Source organism: Sciurus carolinensis, chromosome 1 (assembly GCF_902686445.1).
Source record: "Sciurus carolinensis chromosome 1, mSciCar1.2, whole genome shotgun sequence".
NCBI lineage: Eukaryota > Metazoa > Chordata > Mammalia > Rodentia > Sciuridae > Sciurus > Sciurus carolinensis.
The window spans coordinates 186,618,453-186,639,366 of NC_062213.1; the positions used below are offsets into that span (position 1 = coordinate 186,618,453).

General features: G+C 47.4%; 1 protein-coding gene across 1 annotated transcript; it reads left to right on the top strand.

Moving 5' to 3' along the window:
* The first annotated feature begins 4,632 nt into the window (after nucleotides 1-4,632).
* Pef1 (penta-EF-hand domain containing 1) lies at nucleotides 4,633-20,185 on the top strand. The gene is made up of 5 exons (XM_047524477.1): nucleotides 4,633-4,701; nucleotides 13,680-13,980; nucleotides 16,686-16,841; nucleotides 17,328-17,471; nucleotides 19,169-20,185. The coding sequence occupies exons 1-5, from the start codon at nucleotides 4,678-4,680 to the stop codon at nucleotides 19,396-19,398; spliced, it is 855 nt and encodes a 284-aa protein (XP_047380433.1). The 5' UTR covers nucleotides 4,633-4,677; the 3' UTR covers nucleotides 19,399-20,185.
* The last annotated feature ends 729 nt before the right edge of the window (nucleotides 20,186-20,914 follow it).

Genomic DNA, 20,914 nt, shown 5'->3' on the forward strand with positions numbered 1-20,914 from the left:
AATCCTTATAAAGTAAATGATGTTTCCTTCGCTTTTCTTCCTGAGTCAAATTCATGCTACTCTTTGGGGACTCTACGACAGGCTAGGTTTAAGCTTTCATGATTCGAGTGCTTGTCTCCCTGGAGTTTGAAATTGCTGTATTTTCTTGGACCATGAAGAACCAGATGGGAAGCTGAATTTTATAGTCTCTTCTTCTGTGGTCAGCAAAAAAAAAAAAAAAAAAAAAAATCTGTGGATCTTGCTCATCAGTTCAAGAGCTGGATAAGCTGGAGGGAAAAGGAGGAGGGGCACATCCTTCTGTTTCTCTTAGGCAGCTTCGGTTATTCTTCCATCTTTATTTCTTAGTCTATTCCAGGCTTTTAAGGCAACCCAAAGATCATTCAGACTGACAAAGTCTAACTTGAAGAGTCCATTTCCTCTTCCTACTTTGTACCAGGGAACGTACTAGGCTCTGGGGATCTGAAGGCAAACTAGATGCATATGCTCCCTGCCCCCACGGTGTCTACAGGGAGAGAAGACAAAGGGGGAGGATGGGGCAGGGGTGTGCCTTGCATGGGGGACCTATCCGTGTCTAGACAGAGAGAAATGGGTCCAAGCAGAGGGAACGGCATGCGCCAAGGTCCAGAGATGGCTGAGCACAGCAGGCTGAGTGAGGGGAACAGTATGGTTGTACTCCCAAGTGTTCGCAGGGTTCGCCACTGATGGGTTCTACACAAAGGTAGTTGAATCTGGTTTGCCTAGTGGGGAGTTTGCTGCTGGCAACGTGAAGAATGAACTGAGGGCCTTAATTTGAGAAAGCACTCTTCTGTAAGATGGAGAAAAGGCTGCTGCGTATTTATTCTGCAGAGAAATATCCCAAATTCAATGCTTTCTGGAAATATTTCTCTTTGCCTAATAATTTATTCTGTCATCATGATTCAACAGAATCTAACTAGACTCCTTCACATGTGGTCTGTGAACCCCTTGCGAGATTACATCTTGGTTGTTGGGTTCCGAATCATTCAGGAATAGAATGTATCAATGTACCCTCCTTACAATCCCACAATGGAAGGGAATGTGACCGAACTGCCATGTCTTTTGTTCTCATTTTTCGTTTGGTTCTGTGGAAAGCTGCAAATCACTCTCCAATCCACAAAAATTCAACTGGAATTTAAGTTTCAGAATGGGATCTGGTTGGAGTACAAAGAACTAATTCCATAATAATTGGGTGTTGGTATTCCTTCTCAGTAAGCCATGCAGGAGTGCAGAGCCCTGCCACGAGGCAACAGGGATGATATCTCCTGGGGAGGCAATATTTTCCAGTGGACAGTCTTCCATTTCCAAGCTCTGCCTCACCTCAGATGGGTCAACCACAGGGCTTGCATGAACTCCGGAAGGTATTCTGTGCTCTAAAAAGGGAAGAAATCCAAGTCTCCCCCTTTGGCTGAAACTGAAACAATAACAGGAACACCCCACCCACCTCTGTCTGCTTCAGGTAGTTGAGGTTTTGGAAATGAGTTGATTGTTTTTCAATCCTTGGAAGATCCTGCTCTCTCTTTCATCTAGCCCCCTCCAAAATAAACACACCTGGGCCTGCTGCAGGTCTTCAGAGGCACATTCCTGGGTGTTGGCTTTGGCTGACTTCTGACCGCCTGAGAGAAGATTTGGCTGCCCCTGCCCCCCAACAGAAAGCTCTACTAAGGCTTTTGCTTGGCAGAGGGAATGAAGGCAAGGAATTCTCAAAGGCGGTGAATCAGCACCTAGAACAGAGCCTGGAAAATGGTAGGAACTCAATAGGCTAATCTGTGCGTGGAATAGATGAATATGCATCAGGCTATCTTGGTTTGCAGGCCAGAGGTCACTACTCTCTTTCTGGGAAAATATTCCCTACATCTTTAGCCCCATATTTCAGAACTTCTTCTTTCTGAGATTTTTTTTTGGGGGGGTTACTGGGGATTGAACCCAGGGGTGCTCAACCACCGAGCCACATGCCCAGTTCTTTTTTATTTTTTATTTTGAAACAGGGTCTCACTAAGCTACTTAGAGTCTTGCTAAATTGCTGAGGCTGGCCTCTAACTCCAGATCCTCCTGCTTCAGCCTCACAAATTGCTGGGATTACAGGCGTGTGCCACACTGCACCTGGCTCCATGTATCCTTTTGATATTAAGGAAGTCACTTAGACTCTCTGAACCTCAGCTGTGCATTATAAATGGGTAAAAGTATTTAACTCAAAAGACTGTGTCAAAAATTAAACACCACATGGTACTTGGCACAATTTCTCACACCTGGGGTATGTTCAATACATAAGGATGATAATAAAACCATTAATGCTTATGGAATTCATGCCAAGCCCTATTCTAGGTGCTGGAGAGAGAAATGAGTAAGAAAATTACAGTCTTACTATGCACATGTGAACCTTACAATATGCAGGCAAACCATAAAAGAGGACAATTCAAGTGACAAGTATGAAAAAATAAGATAAAGTGGTATGATGGACGACTGGAATGAGTGTGGGGAGGCAGAGTACTTTCAATGTGGTATCAAGGAGATATTTCAACTGAGACGTGGATGACCAGGAAGAGCCAAACAGTGGAAAGTCAAGAAAAGAATATTCCAGATGGAGGAAAGGGCTAAACCAAAGACCTGGAGGTGGGAATGAACTCAGTGTGTTCCAGGGGTAGTGACTAGGCCCACGTGGCAGGAGCCAACTGAGAAAGACAACAAATGGAAGTAAAGAGGCTGGTTCTAGGTCACGTAGGACCATCAAAGCCATAAGGATGAGTTCAGGTTTTACTATAAGAGTAATGAGAAGCCCTTGGCAGTTTAAGGCAAGGAATAACATCTGACTCAGAGCTTAAGACAATCACTCTGGATACCCTATGGAAATGGAGTGTGGGGGAAAGAGTGAAACCAGGGACACTGGTCAGGAGGCTGTTGTAGTGACTCAGGCTACAGATGATGGTGTCTCGGACTGAAGTGTAAGTGTAAACAGGGAGAAAAGAGCAAACATGACATTTTTTTTCCTTTTTTGCAGTGCTGGGGATTGAACCCAGAGCCTTGTGCTTACAAGGCAAGCACTCTACCAACTGAGCTATATCCCCAGCCCTCATGTTTTTTTTTTTTTTTTTTTTTTTTTTTTTTTTAACTAGAGCAAATGGAGTCAGGGAGTGCGACAACAAACAGACAAACAACAATGAGCCTAGATTTTTGGCTTCAGAGACCGGGTGGACTTTCTGAGATGGAGAGGAATGGATGTTGAGGAAAACATCAAAGAGAACTCTTACACAAGGCAGGTTGGAACATGGCACAGTGACAGTGCCAAGTGCAAGCAGACTGGCAAGACTTGCTAACTCTGGAGCTGGGGGGAATGTGGGAGGGGATTGGAGTTGAGGCACAGAGGGCTGGAGATGGGAGGGCAGTCGGTCTGGGTGAAAGGAGTGGTGTGATCTTAAGTCTGGGCAGGGACAAGATGCTCATTTAAAAATTTACATATATGTTTCTGACAGCTGAGAAAACAGACTAGAATAAATCATCTGCCCAAGATCCTCACATTAAAACAAGAGTGCTCAATAGTGGAATTGTAGGTAGGAGGTGGAACATAGACTGTGAGATCTAAGATCAGAAAGGTGAGGAAGGGCTTGGAGTGCCAGGATGAAAAGACTGCCCTATTTTGCAGGTGTCCAATGGGCAAGCAGACGATCAGCGTGGTAATTTTGGAAAGTACCTGGATAGATGGTTAGATAAGATGGACCTCACTAGGTGACACCTCATAACCCTAATTTATTCATTTGTCTATTTAAAAAACTGAGTGTGGGCACTGCAGATATAATGACAGGTAAAACCAGACACAATCCTTGTCTTCGTGGAAAAAGTTAACAAAACAATCAAATAAGCACGTAAACAAGTGTAGGACCTGAACTCCAAGAGGCAAGTACATAACATTGAGATCACTTAGGAACAGGATCTGATCCACCAAGGGAACCAATTTAGACTTCCTTGCTGAGACCTGGGCATCCTGATCCCAGTTCTTGGCCACCTTTTGTCACGATCTCACGGTGAACTAGGGAAAGTCACTGCCTTTCCGGACCTCAGTTTCCCCATTTAGGAAGAGGTACCAGATAACCTTTCTTCCTACTCTTACAGTTTGAGGTTTTCTCCAAAGACCACAGATCTCCATGCCACCTCAAGGGCACTGGTACCGGCGTCTTGACACTAGCGAAGAGTCTCCCGCCCTCGCCTCTACGCTTCCCAGGAGGCCTGTTAGTTCCCCGTAGTCACGGCAACCGTTGGGGCCCTCGTAGGGCGGGAACTTGGGAGTGACGACAGCAACACGCTATTATCATGCGTCCAATTTGCCAGGTTATAACATGGCCACCGCAGCAACACCCAACCCAGGTTTCTCACTAAATATCCTGGCTTGGTCAGTCCTGGGACCTAGTCCTGGTCAGGAAAGGGAGAAACAAGGGCGCCGGCACAACCCCCAAGACTTCCGGAATCCTCCACCCTTCTCTTAGCGGTTCTGGTTAAGTGGAATAAGCACCCGCCCACCGCTCGGAGCGTCACTTCCGTCGGCCAACTTCGCCGAGGATTGACAGTCTGGCTATCCATTCACATGCGGATTCTTCCCCAGACCCAGCGAGGGGTGGCTTTGAGGGAAGGAAGCCCCGCCTATTACCAACGTATGACGTCAGAGTCGCCATGGCCAGCTATCCGTATGGGCAGGTGAGTATGCTAGGGACCCGCGAACGCAGGTAGGGGCCTAGCCCAGCCCAGGCCCGGCCCCTGGACTCTTCTTTCTCCCGGCTTTGTCTGCGCCGCCCCAACTGAGGTTCTCTTCAGCGAGGCCTCGCGCGAGGGAGGACTGTCTGTCGCACCCGGCTCACGTCACGCAGGACTACACGTCCAGGAGGTCGTGTCCCGCCCCTTCTGACGTCGCGCACGGGATGATTTGGGAACCTTGGACCCCACAGATCCAGGCTGGACCCCACAGATCCAGTCTGGGCCGGACCGGGGCTCTACAACCTCCCAAGGCGCCCGTGGACGCCCTGGGCGGGGTCTTGCGTGCTGACCAGACGTTTAACACTCGGGTTCCTTCGATGTCATTTAGGGCTTCGGATAAGAAATACAGGTTTTCCTACTCACGTACTGCTTCAGAATAATCAGGAGAAATTGTGGTGGTATCAAAGTCCACAAGTGAGCTGGTTTGATCACTGACGTAGCTCAACATCTCCATTTCACACTTTGGAAGAGTGAAACCCAGAGGAGACACAGAATTTATCTGAACTCATCACATACTTAGGAAGGAGAGCCAATGACAGAACCTGGGCTGTCTACAAACTCTTCCTTACTTGCCAATTCATTTCAAACCACCATAATGTGATTCTGTGACCAAAATTCTTTGTTTGGTGACAGGGTGTTGTTGATAGGATAGTTAAGAGGGTCCTCCTCCAAAATAGGGCCAAATAATACGATCTATCTCATAGAGCAGGTTTGAAAAGTAATGAGGTGATGCTTTTAAAGCATTTGGCACATAGCAAGGTGTAACGTGTTACCTTTTAGAGTTCTGATTTTTACTAGATTTCTAAGAAGGTCAGTCCTGGGAGGCCCTCAAAACAGCCCCTCGTTTAACAGAGGAGGAAACAATCCCAGAGAGGGGTCCTGAGTTGTCCAAAATCACATAGTACTTTAGGAGGTAAATGTCATGCAGGAAAAATTGAAAAACAAAATCAAATGGGTTATTACAAAACTCAACAGGCATGCCAGATGTAGCAAGAATCATTCTAGGAAGTGTACCCCTGTCCAATTTACAGTGCATTTGGACTTCCATTACACCTATCATAAAGGCCCCAGTGTCATATAGAGATCATCGCCCTCAATTTATAGCTGAGGAACAAACCCAGAGAGGTTAAGTGACTTAAAAGTCACACACAGTAAGTAAGGGTGATGCCAGGGCTAGAATTTAGAATTCTTTTCATTGCATACTTAGCAGAGGTAGGAAGAAGAGAGCTCTGCATGGGCTGGGGTTAGGAGGAAGTGTATCATAGCCGTGTTTCCCAAACTCCATTCCATTTGCTGAGTCTTGCGAGATGTTAATAGGAGAATTCTGTGACTAAAAAGTTTGGGAAGCACTGGGTCAAGCTGAATGAATTTATTCTTCATAGAGCAGCTTAGAATTCTTAATTTGCTAGTGTACATTGTAAACCTTCCAGAAACGAATAGAATGTGTATTTCTTTTCTTTTTTTTAATTTATTTTTATTGTAAACAAGTGGGATACATGTTTCAGTTTGTAGAATGTGTATTTCTTAAACACATTTGACCATGGAACTCCCCCTTTCCTTTGTTTTATGTCAGTCATTTTTGTGATGCTAGCATTCCAGAGGAACACAATTTGGGAAAACATTGTCATAGTACATTGTTTCTCAGTGGGTCTGTGTCAGAGACATCTAGCAGCTTGTTGAAAGAACACACTTTTAGGGCCCACCTCAGCCCTGTTTTTTACCCAGGAATCTGCTTGTTACTAAGTTTTGGGGATGATTTGAATGCATCCTAGAAGCAGGGGACAGGTCAGAGAGAACTGGACTCGAATCCTAACTTTGTCACTTAATAGTTATATGCCCTGGGACAAACCATATAAGGGCTCCAAGGCTTAGCTTCCTCATCTGTAGGAAGGGAGAACTAATTTCTGTATAAAGGACTGAAATGAGGTTGAAACACAGCAAAACCTGTAAGGAGTTTGGCACATTGCCGGTACTTGCTAGTGTATTGTGGCAGCTTTTGCTTCTTCATTTGCTTTCACAGTGCCTTGCTGCCTGGGCTTATGCTTGGAGAGGAATGTCAAAAAGGAGTGCAGAGAGAAAGGGGTCTGGAATAGAAGAAATGGTGTTTTTTTCCCCCACCTTACTTTACCTTCTGTCTTGTCCCAGTTGTTCTAAGAAAGAAAACTGGTTCAAGGCAGTCAAAGGTTTGGTTACTGCTGCCTCTTTTCCTCCTGCTACAAGGTCCCACCTATTGCTAGGAGTCACAATTTTGGAATTTTCCATTGCTTTCAGCCCAAGGTATTCAAGCATGGACTGATGTTGGACTAGTAAACTTTGCTCTCTTGTGGGAGAACCAGCTTAAAGAATTTCTTTGCTTAAGAGCTTGGTCTCTGAAACCAGAGAGATTTGATTTCAAATCTCTGCTCTATCACTTTTTTACAGAAGGTTGTTGCAAAGGTCTGAAGTTGGGTTCCCCCGTCTTTCAAAAGGAATCATACCAGTATCTACCTCAGAATTTCCATAAAGATTAAATGTGATAATCCATATCAGGTCCTTGGCAGGTGGTAAATACTTGTAAGTGGGAGAGGTATGTAGATAGGGTGATTATAGAATCAGTGTGATAAGTATTAAATGGGAGGGTAGCACATAAAGGATACCTTAGTTTAGGGGTGCAAGAAAACTTTTTAAAAGAGTTGACTTAAGCCAAAACCTGAATCATCAGTAGGAGTTAGCTAGGTAAAGAAAGAAATTGTGTTTCAATAGAGAAAATAACTTCACAAAAACCAGGAAGCAAGTAGGCTCAATATTTGGGGGAAAGTTCAAGATCAGTCTAGCTGGGCATGGTGGTACCCATCTTTCATCTCAGCTACTTGGAAAGCTGAGGCAAGAGGACCATCTGAGCCCAGGAGTTCAAGACCAGACTGGGCAACATGGCAAGACCCCATCTCAATAAATAAATAAACAAATAAAATCAGTCTAGTAGTAATGATGAGGGGGAAAGAGGCAAAAGATAAGACCAGAAAGATAAGCAAGGGCCAGTTCCCTTGTATGCCTTGTGGGTAGGGTGTGAATTAATTCTAAGAGCAGCAGGGGAGCTGGTGAAAGGTTTTCCCATTTGTCCTTTGTAACTCTTACCATGGATCACTATCAGAATGAATTGAAACAGGAGAGACTGAGGCAGTTTTGAAACCATTGAGGTAATCTGGGCTAAAGAGAACAGTGACCTGGTGAAGGTTGGTTTTAGGTGCGTTCAGGAGGTAGAGTTGATGAAACTTGGTGTTTCATTGAGGTGATGAAGGGAGGAAAGAGGAAGTATCCCGAGGGCACTAGGGCTTGGAGTTTGGGTGATTGAGTGGCAGAAGGTAGATAGCAGGAGATGGGAACACAGGTAGGCATGGGATCGGCAGGAAGCCCAGGAAGTCTTTGGATATGTAGGTCTGCAGCTGGAGAGAAAGATTTTGGAGTGTAAGCACAGAGGTGGTCTTGGGACAGTTCTTGGCTCATTGTTCTTTGCTTGCATGTGTCTGACCTTTTAATATTTTAGGAGGCTGTGCCAGTGAGTTCAGTTACCTTATGTCTTTGTGATTGTTCAACACCTTATTCGGGGCTTCCGGCCACTCCAGTAGACACTTGACGGGCAGCTTCAGGGAGTAGACCTGTCTTTGCAGTGCAGCCTCCTTCCTTCCTCATCAGGACTCAGCATGGACCAGCTTTTGATACCTCTGGGCCTCCCAAGGTCTTGCAGGTAGAAGAATAAGCCTTTGGAGCTAAAAGAAGAAAAAAGTATGCAGGACTTCCTGAGTGGGTTATTTGGGAGGGGCTGAGCTCTTTATACTTGCAGGAGTGCAAATAGAGATTCCGGGGGTGCCGCAGAGACTCAACTGAGGCTGGACTAAAGGGTCTTTGGGATTTCTTCCAATATGTGGCTTTCAAACTGGACCTTAGGTGCCGGAATGAAAAAAGAACAAGATTCCTCTGAGACTCCTTGATTTCTGGGCCTGAAGGCTCTGAAAGATCACCTACTCCAGTCTTTCCCCTCCAAACCTGTCCACTGTGGAAAGCCATCATATTTGACACGGGCATTTTGTTGTTGTTTTTGGATTCTGGGGGATTGAACCCAGGGACACTTTACCACTGAGCTACATCCCCAACCCTATTTTGTATTTTATTTAGAGACAGGGTCTCACTGAGTTGCTTAGTACTTCACTTTTGCTGAGACTGGCTTTGAACTTGCAATCCTCCTGCCTCAGCCCCCAAGCTGCTGGGATTACAGGCATTTTACACAGTCTCTGGTGCAGAAACATGCCAGGCACCCATTCATGCAGACATTGTTTCAAATCCCAATTTGCCCATTCTAGCTTCATGATCTCGGACCCATTGTTAAACTCTGTGTGCCTTAATTTTCTCATCTCTGAAATGGGGATGGTAGTACTTAAACTGAAAATCAATGAAAGTTGATTGAACTGCAAGCACCTAGCAGAGCTTTAATAATTGTGTCCCCCAGACCACTAATATATCAAATGTAGCTTATTTTGCAACTAGCTAAAGAGATGCTTTTTCTGTGATACTTTAGAAACCATGGTTACTGAACTCTTCCTGCCTTTTTTTCCCTCTTTCACAATCTTATATTTATCATTATTAAATCCATTTGGAAAAACTCTCAAAGGGTTGGCAGCACAGAGTAGTATAAAAGAATGTGGAGTCAGGGCTGTTTTTCATTTCTCACTCAGACCTTCATAAAGAACTCAGTGACCCTGGGAACCACACTTCCTCCCATCCTGGCTTGTGTCTCAGTTGGTGGCTCTACCTCCGTCATCTGTGCGAGCTAGAAACCTGAGTCATTCTGAACACTTCCCTCTCCTCACTCCCCCTCCATCTCTTGCCTAATCTAATTAGTTGTCAAGTCATGTCTAGTCTACCTCTGAAATAGCCTCAGAATCCATCCTGTTCTCCTCATCCCCAAGTCTGCTGTCTGGTTCAGGCCCTGCCTGCCCAGTACCTGGGCCCCTGCCTCCCCCTCTAGCTCACGTCCACATCGCTGCTGGTTCTCTAAATAAGGCTCTGCTCATGTTCCTCCCCTACTGGACACCCGTGTGTGGAGCTGTTTTCTTCAGCATAAAGCCCAAACACTTCAGAGTGTGGCTCATTTGTTCAAATATTTATGAAGGTTTGCAGGTGTCAGGTACTTTGCTGGAACCGGGGTACCTTGATGAATGAGGCCCAGTATCTATCCCGGGGAGTTTATTGTTGGGTTGGGGAGATGCTAAATAGACAGAAACTCCTCTTTGGCACCAGTGGCAAAGGGGGCAGGAGGAGACATGCCTGGTCAAGGAGTGTGTAAAGGCCTGCCTTTCTCGGTTCACACTGGGTTCTTCTCACCTCTGCTCTTCAGCCCGTTCCCTGACCACAGTGTGTGTGCTTACGTATAAGTCTGTGCTTTATCTCTCTTCGGCCTTCTGTCTGGAGTGCCCTTCACCATCTTCCCTTTGGGGAAATGCCATCCTTCACGGACCAACTCCAGTATCACTGCTGCCTCAGCTGAGAAGCCCTCCTTGACTCACTTCATGCATCCTTCATACGATTGCTTATGTATTCATTCAGCAAACAAAATAAATTCCTTCATAGCATTTAAGTAGAATTTTCTGCTGATACTGATCAGATCTGGGCTACTCAAAGGCAGGTTCCCATTTAGTTTTGTGCTCTCGGGCCAAGTACAGAGTCTGGTACGATGTTGTTCTGTAAATGCTTGCTGAATGACGTCATTTAACAGCTCTGCACCTCGGTTTCTTCATCTGAGCAGTAGGCCTACTGACATCTTCTCAGGGGATCGTTGGTGAGATTCTGCCAATAGTGTTTGTGTATGTAAAATGCAAGAAGAGGATTTAGGTACTCTTAGACTGTCCCAGAAACACAGGTCCCTGGAGTGTGATATCTGGAAGGGCAGAAGACCTGCCTGAGTGCACCTGCTTGTTGTCCTGGGGGTGTTTCCCAGGTGAGAGGGCTGGGCCTCAGATATCCCTGAGGAGGTACAGCTCATGGCTTTGCTTACAGGCTCATAGTGCAGCAGCTACTTCCTGGCTTGGTGTCCAGCCTGACCTTTGGGTATGCCCAGACTCTGCAGAGTCCCACCCCACTTCCATCTCACTCTGGAATCCCATTGCTTAAGGGAGGAGCACTGTAGCCAAGACAGTGGGGAGTCTTCAGGTGCAGGCTGGTGGGAGTGGTTCCGTACCACCTGTGCCTTCAACTCAGAATGGCCTTAGTCTCCCCATCTGCAAAATAAGAGGGTTAGGTTATGTAACTGGCCTTCAGGGTACCTCTCCTGTCACACCTCTCAACCCCCTTGGGACTCTTGTTCATTTTTGTTGTTGCTGTTAATGGTACTGGTGATTTGATGGGGATTGAACCTGGGGGCGCTCTACCACTGTGCTAGATTCCCAGCCCTTTTACTTTTTAAGTTTTGAGGTAGGGTCTTACAAAGTTGCCCTAGCTGGCCTCAAACTTGCTGTCCTCCTGCTTCAGCCTCCCTAGTTGCTGGAATTACAGATGTGTGCCACCATACCCAGCTTTGTTCATTCTTTCAATCCCAGCTCAAATGCCACTTTCCTATGGAAAACCATCCTTGATTTTACCCTCTTTGAAGTCCCATGGCACTTTGGCAAATGTGTCCATGTTAAACACCTGTTTTCTTACATTGGTCCTTTAGGTGTTATGGAGCATCTGCATGCTTGTCTGTTAACTATGGGCTCCTTCAGAATGTCCCACTCTCCTTTAAACCCTGCAGGGCTTGCCTGGCCCAGGACTTTGCTGATAATAATAATTCATATAATAATAATACAAGAATTATTTATTGATCATTTGCCTTATATCAGGCACTGTTGTAAGAACTGTTTTTATCCTTTAGTGGTTTTCAGATGCTTTTGAGTTATTCTGAGGCTGCTTCTGAATCCTCTCGGAATCTAGCAAGGCAGGGAGTTCCATGTGACCAAGGCTCTGGAACTCTACCTGGCTATAGCCAAAGTTTCTTTCCTTGATCAATTTTATTTATTTTTTGTCATCAAAGGATTGTTTAGCTAAAAATTAAACTAACAGAATTTTGCTACGTTTATTTTTTGTAATTCATGGGATAACCAATGAAGAAAGGCTTATTATATTTTATTTGTAAAGAAGCAGATTCAGAGAAATTAGGCCACTGGCCCACAGTCATGAACTCAGCTGGTGAGAAGAGAGTTTTGAACCTGGGTTTATGGTGACTCCACTGTGAGAGTCTTGCTACTACTCATGGCAGCCTCCAGGGGAAGCGGTCCCATGATGCAGAGCGGGGAAGATGGCAGTGCCTGCTTCCTGCCTCCCTTGTGAAGCCTCCCTTGGGCAAGCAAGCCCCTTTTAGAGAAGTATGAGTTTGACCTTAGCCTTGAGGTTAGATACAGTAAAAAGAGAAAGCCCCAATTTTCAGTGCTTGGACACTGGGGCATCTACAAGTTGCTCTAGAACACATCTAGAACCTGTACCATGCTGGCCACAGTAGCACATGCCTGTAATCCCAGCAACTCACAAGTTTGAGGCCAGCCTTGGCAACTTGGCAAGACCCTGTCTCAAAATAGAAAATAAAAATATAAAGAACTGGGGATGTGACTCAGAGGTAGAGTGTCCCTGGGTTCAATTCCCAGTACCACACACACATAAAAGCACCTATACCATTCTCAGATCCTCAGAGCTGGGCCAGCTTTCCTCTGTGCCCTTGAGCTCAACTGGTCTGCAGATAGGTTAGGGCTCTGCTCTGCCAGGCCCTGTCCCACTTAGGGACATGCAGAGGAACACTGAGCCTCAGGAATCCCTGGCTAGAAGCATGCAGAGTGGACAAGAGAGTGAACTGTCCCCGTGTATGCTCTAATACCCTCACCTTTGAGCCAGGAGACCTAGGTTCTGGGCCCAGCTCCTCCACACAGTTGGTGTGTTGGTGACCTCTCTGAACTTGAGTTTCTTCCTCTGTAGACAGGGGATATCACTAATAGTTAATGTGGGGACTGGGGTTGTAGCTCAGTGGTAGAGCACTTGCCTAGCACGTGTGAGGCACTGGATTTGATCCTCAGCACCACATAAAAATAAGTAAGTAAAGGTATTGTGTCTATCTACAACTAAAAAAAAAAAAAAAAATTAAAGTTAATGTGTATCAAGTGCTTACTCTGTGTCAGGCCTGTGTCATGGCCCTTCACATGCCTGGTCTCATTTCATTCACATGGCAATGGGCAATATTATTATTTCCATTTTACAGTAGAAGATCCTGAGGCTTAGGGTAAGTCATTAGTCTAGTTAGTAAGTGACAGAACCTGAACTTGAACAGGGATTTTTCACCTTTGTGCCATATTGCCTTAGGAATAGCATCTCCCTACCTACCTCAGAGTCACAAGTGAGGATAGGAGGATGTTCATGCATCTTGAGCTGGTGTAGATTAAGGAAGACATGCTGTGGCTGTATCCATGCTGTGGTGCCTGATGAGGGTCACGGCTGTGTGGCAGAATCTGCATTGTGCTGTGAGTTCTGCAGATAGGCATGGAGGTACCACAGGGTGCACTTGGGATCCCATTTGATTCATTTGCCTACTTATTCATACAGTAAGTATCTACTGAGCGTCCTTTGTGCATTGGTTGCTGGGGATAGTAGCAAATCAGACATGATTCCAGCCCTTGTAAAGCACCTTGGTGTGCAAGAAAGGAGAGCCAGGAGTGCAGATTCCAACCCTAACTCTGCAGACCATTGGCGGTGTGACCTTGGGTAACTTGTCACTTCCTAGAAGCCTCAGGTTGCCCATCTGAGCAAGGGGACCATACCTATAGAATCAATTGAAAGAATGGCAGTGGGAGTACTTTATAGCTGTGAAGTGCCATCCTGTGGCTAGTTTCTGGCCTGTCATTCTGACTGACATCTTGTTCTTCCCACAGGGCTGCCCAGGAGCTGCAGGACAGGCACCTGGAGCCCCTCCGGGTAGCTACTACCCTGGACCCCCACATGGTGGAGGGCAGTATGGCAGTGGGCTACCCACTGGTGGAGGTTATGGAGGTCCTGCCCCTGGAGGGCCTTATGGACCACCAGCTGGTGGAGGGCCCTATGGATACCCCAATGCTGGGGGTCTCCCCTCTGGAACTCCAGGAGGACCATATGGTGGTGCTGCCCCAGGGGGCCCCTATAGTCAGCCACCTCCAAGTTCCTATGGTGCCCAGCAGCCCGGGCCTTATGGACAGGGTAAGTAGGATCTTGGGTTCTGTGTGCCTCTGCCCTGGTTCTGAGTTATCCATGGCCCATCCTGTCCTTCCTGTGGGTCACCCTGGTCTCTGGCACCGTAACATCTTGCTTGCAGCTTCAACCTGCATCAGTAGAATGAGAAGATTGCTGGTTAACTTTGCTGTGGGAAATCTCCTTGGCTTACAAGCATTTATTTCTATTGCTTACTCACACTTATTTATTCTTGCTCACGTGTCAGCAGCTGCAGGTTGGCAGCTGAGTTTCTGCTCCATGTGTTTTCACTCTGGGGTCCAGGCTGAAGGAGCATCCCCTCTTTGGAATATGTCATCCTTGTGACAGAGAAAAGGATCAGGAAGCTAGCAGGGATGGATGAAGTCTCTTTCAGTTTCTACTCTGAAGTACTGCATGTGTTGTCCGTTCACCAAAGCTCCTGGTCAAGCCTGGAGTCAATAGGATGGGAATGGATGCTTCTGTAATGGAGGACAGAAATCACCAGGGAGTGGGAGAACACGTATAATGCTTTTATAGGGAAGAGGAAATCAGCAAACAATTGGAGACAATGACGTACTGTACCAGGGCAGAAGCCCATTCTCCTGTGAGGGAGACTGACCACCATTTATAGAAAGGCAAGATGGCATAATGGTCAAAAGTTTGTCTTTTGAGATCAGGATACTTACTGACCTGATCAAACCACTTCACATCTTTGAGCCTCAGTGCCCACACCTGTAAAATCAAACAATGCCACTACCTCATGGTTAATGAGTCATTAATATGGATTCACTGAGAGTGTACAAGTAACTACTGGCATAGTGTCCAGCCCTTGGGAAGGGCTTCATTAAATAATATTCTCTGAAAGGACTTGTTCTAGGGCATTCTCAGCAAAGAAGTATTTGGCATTTAATGTGACAGCAGATGCGGCAGAGGCCTTGCCTTTAAAAAATGCTGAGGCAGGAGAATGAGATAGGAGAAATGAAAAGCAGAGACTGGAGGTGAGATACTGGACAGGAGAGGGACAGGGACTTGAAGATTCAGTGGAAGCAGAGCCTTCAGCGGGGGCTACAGCCTCAGTGAAGATACCTGAACAGACTCAAACAGAGGGCCAGGGAAAGTGGGTGCCAGCCCCCTACTTCCTCTCTAAACCCATTCCAGTCAGCTCCTTTACAGAGTGATTGTTCCCAGGAGACCAAGCCTGGAACCACTTTGGTGTATGGGAAGGACCTCCAGGGAAGGCCCTGCTGGGAAGCAAGCAGCATCTGAGTTGATATACCCAGGCAGGTGGTCCAAGGGGAGACCGCACCTTGGGTTCTGAGCAGGGCCTTCCAGGGGCATTTATCCTCTCAAAATCCAGAGCGTCTGGCCATTTGCTTTCAGCTCAGCAACTTCACCACAGATTTCCACACTTTAAAAAAGTCCTATCTCTGAGCCCATAGGAAAATGAGCCCCCAGCCCTGAGGGGCCTGAGGCTAGCGTTGATCCCTAGGGCTAGAAAGCGGGGATGGACTCAGACTCTCTGCTCCTTACCTCCTGCTGCTTACCCTCTTTGGCTGCCAGTGCCTCCTCTGCTCTTCTACAGTGCAGCTAGTCCATGAGGCATGATCCAGGCACAATCTGCCCTGGAGTCCCTGGGAGGCCCCACACCCAGTGTTAGAGCACTGCTGCTCCAGAGGACAGATCTGACCCTTAGTGGTGCCCCTCTGCGCCCAGGAGGATCCTGAAGGGCCTTTCCACCCTCCTAATCTGTCATCACTCCTTCCTTCCCACAACCCAAGACCCCTCGGAATGCTGTAATACACCTGTGCCTTTGCCATCTGTTCTTTTTTCTCCCCACCTCACTCCTTGTCATCCTCTCAGACCCAGTTGGAATAGTCCTTCCTTAGTGACAGTGTCTCTGATGGCTCCCATACCAGTTCCTTAGCTAAAGGAACCTTACTTTGCCATTATCTCATTTAATCATCACAACAACCTTGGTAAGCAGGTTCATTTCAAAAAAGGGGAAATCAGTACTCAGAAAGTTATGCATTTTACCTAAAGTCGCACAGACTAATAAGGATCAGAGCCGGGATTTGATTCTAAAGTCTGAGCTCCACTCCACAAACCGCACAGCCCATGTGGGTTGCAGAAAGTCTCTTTCTGTGATTCTCACTCCCTAGTGACACTGCTGCTTTAGGAAGGTAGGTGGATCCTGCTTGGATTTCATCCAAGGAGGTCAGACTAGCCCCTCGGTCAGGCAAACCTTTTCCCCTCTGGCTTCACCTTAGGGACTAGGCAGTGGTTTCCATCCTTCATAACTACCCATGATCATTTCACATGTAAAGGAGCCCCTTTTTTGGACAGTTAAGTCTTAAGTTTTTTCTAAGATAGATAGACTTTTCTGCTTCTCTACTTTCATGTGCCACTAATCCCTCAGCTCACCTTTCTCAGAGAATTCTTGACATGCTGCAAGAGGACATGAAACAAAAATCAAACAAAGAAGTGACTGGGGTACTATACAAAAGTCTGAAGTACTCTTGGAGTAGAAAGCAACTGCAAATACTTGTGAGTCTACACTGAGGCCTTTTGTACCAGAGTAAGAATGTTAGCTTGATGGGAGATGTGGGTAGGAAGAACGTGGAGCCAGGGAGGCACTGCGGCTGGCCCTGCCCAGCATTTCTGCAGATTGACCTTGAGACCTGGGACTGACTTCCCTGGTTCACACCCTTCCCCAGGTGGTGTCCCACCCAATGTGGATCCCGAGGCCTACTCCTGGTTCCAGTCAGTGGACTCAGATCACAGTGGGTACATCTCCATCAAGGAGCTAAAGCAGGCCCTGGTCAACTCCAACTGGTCTTCATTCAATGATGAGACATGCCTCATGATGATAAGTGAGTCCCAGTCCTTCCTTCCTCGTGGAATTGAGCTGGTGCACAGCCATTGACAGTTGACAGTGTGTGGGTGGGTGGTCACTCTGTCGAAAAATTCTTCGGCCAGAGAAGATTTCAGGGACAAAGGGATTCAAGGTAAGCTCCTTAGATTGGGAGCTGTTTCCTTTGGGTGTTTCTCAAATTCTACACTGGTAAGTCCTATGCTGATTTGGTTTCTCACTCTGCAGATGGGCACTCCCACCTCTGGCAGGAAACAGCAGGAGGGGTCAGCATAGATCCAGGTCTTGGGGCTCAGCCTTCAAGCCTGCAGAGAAAACGAAGTTCTAGATTGGGTGGGGCCGAGGCAAGGCTTTTTCGGCCCTTGATGCTTGTTCTCAGGTCTACAGTTTTGTGAGTCTTCTGCTGCAGCCTGGAAAAGGGGCTGTTTTGATGGTGTCCTTGGCCATCAGTCTTAAAACCTTCCCCTCCTTTACCTCTCCCCCTCAGACATGTTTGACAAGACCAAGTCAGGCCGTATTGATGTCTATGGTTTCTCAGCCCTGTGGAAATTCATCCAGCAGTGGAAGAACCTCTTCCAGCAGTATGACCGGGACCACTCGGGCTCCATCAGCTACACAGAGCTGCAGCAAGGTAAGGCCATGCAGGGCCATGGTGGCAGAGCAGCGCTGGGCTCTTCTCTTCAGTCCCTAAGACAGAACACGTGTTCTCTTACTGCCCAGTGTCCACCCGTGCCACAAAACACTGTCCTAGTGCAGGCCCACTCTTGGAGACTAGTCTGAATGGGTCTTCCCTCGAGTTCCTAGCATATAGACTGGACGGAGCCCTGCACAGGGTCTCAGAAAGAAGGGTTTTGTGGCCACCTCTCCAGAAGGCTGTTTCCTTTTCAACTCTGAGATCCAGAGCACTCTAAAAATTGCAGTTGAGCCGGGTTTGGTGGTGCACACCTGTAATCTCAGCTGAGGTGAGAGGATTGCAAGTGTGAGGCCAGCCTTGGCAACCTAACAGGGTACTGTCTCAAAAAATAAAAAGGACTAGGAATGCAGCTTGCTGGTAAAGCGCTTCTGGGTTCAGTCCCCAGTACGGGGGTGGGTGGGGGAGGTGGAATGACATAAAAGTTGAAGCTGAGTAAGATGACTGAAGACCACAGCTGCAGGTCAGGTTCTGATCTAACTCTGGCACCAGAGCCTGCCGTCTGAGCCCAGACCGGTGGGTAAGACGACAGGTAGCTTATGTGGCCTGTTAGAATGGGGTTAGCTAAGGGTGAGAACCCAATGGGGAGTTTTGTCACCTAGGAGAGGGAAGAAACTGCAGAGAATCTGGTCCTTTGCCTTGGCCGTGGGTTTCAGTCAGGCTGAATAGGTGTGTGGGTGGTAAGAACACCATATCTGCCCCTGGTCAAAGGGAGGGAGGTGATTGGCACTAGCACCACTATTGACAGCTTCTGTCATGGACATTCGTAAGAGTGATACGAACAACAACAAAACTAACATTTATTGAATGAAGCTGTGCTCCAGGCACTGCAGTAAACATTTTTAATAGGTTTATATAATTAATTCTTCCCATGTGCTATCATCCTATTTATTACTCCACACTCTTTGGTGAGGGATCCCTGATGGTCTGCCTTTTACAAATGAGAAAACTGAGGCTTAGAGTACATAACTTGCCTAAGAGCCCACAGAGTAAACGAGAGCTGAGACTTTAGCCTGGGCTAGTAAGTTATGTGGAGATGAAGGCAGGAAGCTTCTCAGTGGGACAGGGAGCAGCATGCAGGCCGTGATTTTGGAAATGCCCAGCAACCTCATGGAGGAAGATGATGATTTTATTAAAATAACACAGTGCTGGGCACCGTGCTAAGTACAGGACATAACCACTCCTTAATCCTTACTATAATCCATGAGGTAAGTAAAGTGTCAGCCCCATTTTAGTGGTAATAAGACAGGGATAGTGAGGCCAAGCGACTTCCCCAGGGGCTTTCTGACTCCAGAGCTGGCCCCATAACCGCATACTGCACTGCCTCTAATGTCTGCCCTAGGCAGGGCGGTCCCTAGGGTTCAGACTGTCTTACGTATGCAGATACATCCGAGATGATCACAGACAGACCACTACATCTCTAAGGGAGATTTGGAGAAAGAGGGAGGGGCGCCTTCCAGCGCCTTCCCTCTTGTGGCCTGACCACCTGAACAGACCCTTAGGACTTCTCTGTCCTCTTCATGCTTCCATGCCCATATCCTGGAAGTCCCCTGATCTGTGTCCTCCGGTGTTGCTGGTTAGTGGAGGTACTCAAAGCAGGTTTTTGTGTGTCTGCTTTTTGTGCCCCTCATCTCTAGCTCTGTCCCAAATGGGCTACAACCTGAGCCCCCAGTTCACCCAGCTCCTGGTCTCCCGCTACTGCCCACGCTCTGCCAATCCTGCCATGCAGCTCGACCGCTTCATTCAGGTGTGCACCCAGCTACAGGTGCTGACTGAAGCCTTCCGAGAGAAGGACACCGCTGTGCAGGGCAACATTCGGCTCAGCTTCGAGGACTTCGTCACCATGACAGCCTCTCGGATGCTATGACCCAGCCTGTCTATAGAGAATGGAGCACACCAAGGACCTTTTCTGGCTCCTTAGAGTGGGAGAAGCACGTGGGCCTCTCTTCTTTTCTTGCCCCTCCTAAAAAGATTCTCCCTTGCTTGATGCAGCACTGTTCCCAAAGAGGGCTGGGGATTCTGCATCAGAGCCACCAATTAGTGGACTGTGGCCATACAGGTAGGAGCCTGAGCTAGGAGAGGACTGGAGAGTGAATGTCCTGACAGGCCTGAGCAGTTGAAGGGCACAGCCTTGCGCCAAGAGCAAGAGATGCCAGTCATGGCAGTGGAGTTAGTGTCTGGTCGGCTGTGCCTCTGGCCTCGGGCTTTCCCCTGTGCACTGACACCAGTGATCAGTGTTCAGCAGCCTCTTACCGTTAGCATCTGCCTCCCCTCAGCAGGCTGTCCTGCAGATGAGCCCAGCTTCTCCAAAATGGAATTTGACCAAGCTTGAGTGGGATTTGCCTGTGGGACCAGTGGCTCGGATTCCTGCTCCTTCACACCCACCAGTCCTTGTGTATTAACTTCTGTTTGGGACTGTCCCTGCTCAGGGAGCTGGAACAGTCTGCCCTCTGGGTATCTTCGGCCAGGCTACTGCCCTCGGAAGCTTGGACCCTTCACTTGCCTGCCATGCTCTGCTCTGCTTTAGTTCCTGGAGGACAGATGTCACCTCCCACTGCCAATGCTGTTTTGTTTTTTTAATGTGTGATCTTTCATTTGGGGCCAAAAGTCCTGTGAAACCGTAAGCTTCAATAAAAGAAGTGACTTCCCAGCCACCACTGCATACTCATTCATTCATTTACTCATTTATTCTTTTTCATTCAGTGGATATTTAAGTGCATACTATATACCAAGCCATGCAGAAAGCAGCAGCCTGGGGGCCTGGGACTGATACAGGCTCCTCTCACTTGCCAGCGTGAACCTGAGGTGTTGGGTAGCTCCTGGGCCCTGTCAGGTTTATTTCCATACAGCCAGGGATCAGCCAGGAGTCTGACTGTTTCGCGGAAGTTGTAGGGCTGGCCTGGGCTGGAAGCAGCCACCCCAAACTTTTCACAGCATGGCCTTTTTAATATCTCAGGTCTGAGTTTTATCTTCCAGACAAACTTCATTTATGAAGTCATAACTTCTCCCCATTTTTATTAAGTACAGACATCTGTACCTGCCAGTTGGATCTCTAGCTCAGCATGACACCCAGTCTACACTGGGTGTCTGTAATGAATTATAGAATTTCAATCAAAAGCTGAAGACACCAGACATCCTAGTGTACCAGGGGGACCTTATCACAGGTGATAGTGTGATTAGCCTTTGGCTTTTGGAGATGGAGATAAGAGTTCTGAGGACTTCAGCAGGGCTGTCCTTCCTGCAGAGGGCGAGGGGTGGTGTGACTGTTCTGCAGGCCAGTGAGGCTGGGCAGGCCTGGCAGGCTCAGTCAATTCAGGCTTCTTCCTCTCCTCTGGGCTCTGTGGCACTGGAATCCCACAATTAGATGGAGCCAGTTCCCAGAG

What these genes read in the sequence shown, in the direction of transcription:
- Pef1 (XM_047524477.1), top strand. Translation starts at nt 4,678, where the DNA reads ATGGCCAGCTATCCGTATGGGCAG. An exon ending in GCCCGGGCCTTATGGACAGG is followed by an intron (nt 13,981 to 16,685) that starts GTAAGTAGGATC and finishes ACCCTTCCCCAG; the next exon opens with GTGGTGTCCCACCCAATGTG. An exon ending in GACATGCCTCATGATGATAA is followed by an intron (nt 16,842 to 17,327) that starts GTGAGTCCCAGT and finishes TCTCCCCCTCAG; the next exon opens with ACATGTTTGACAAGACCAAG.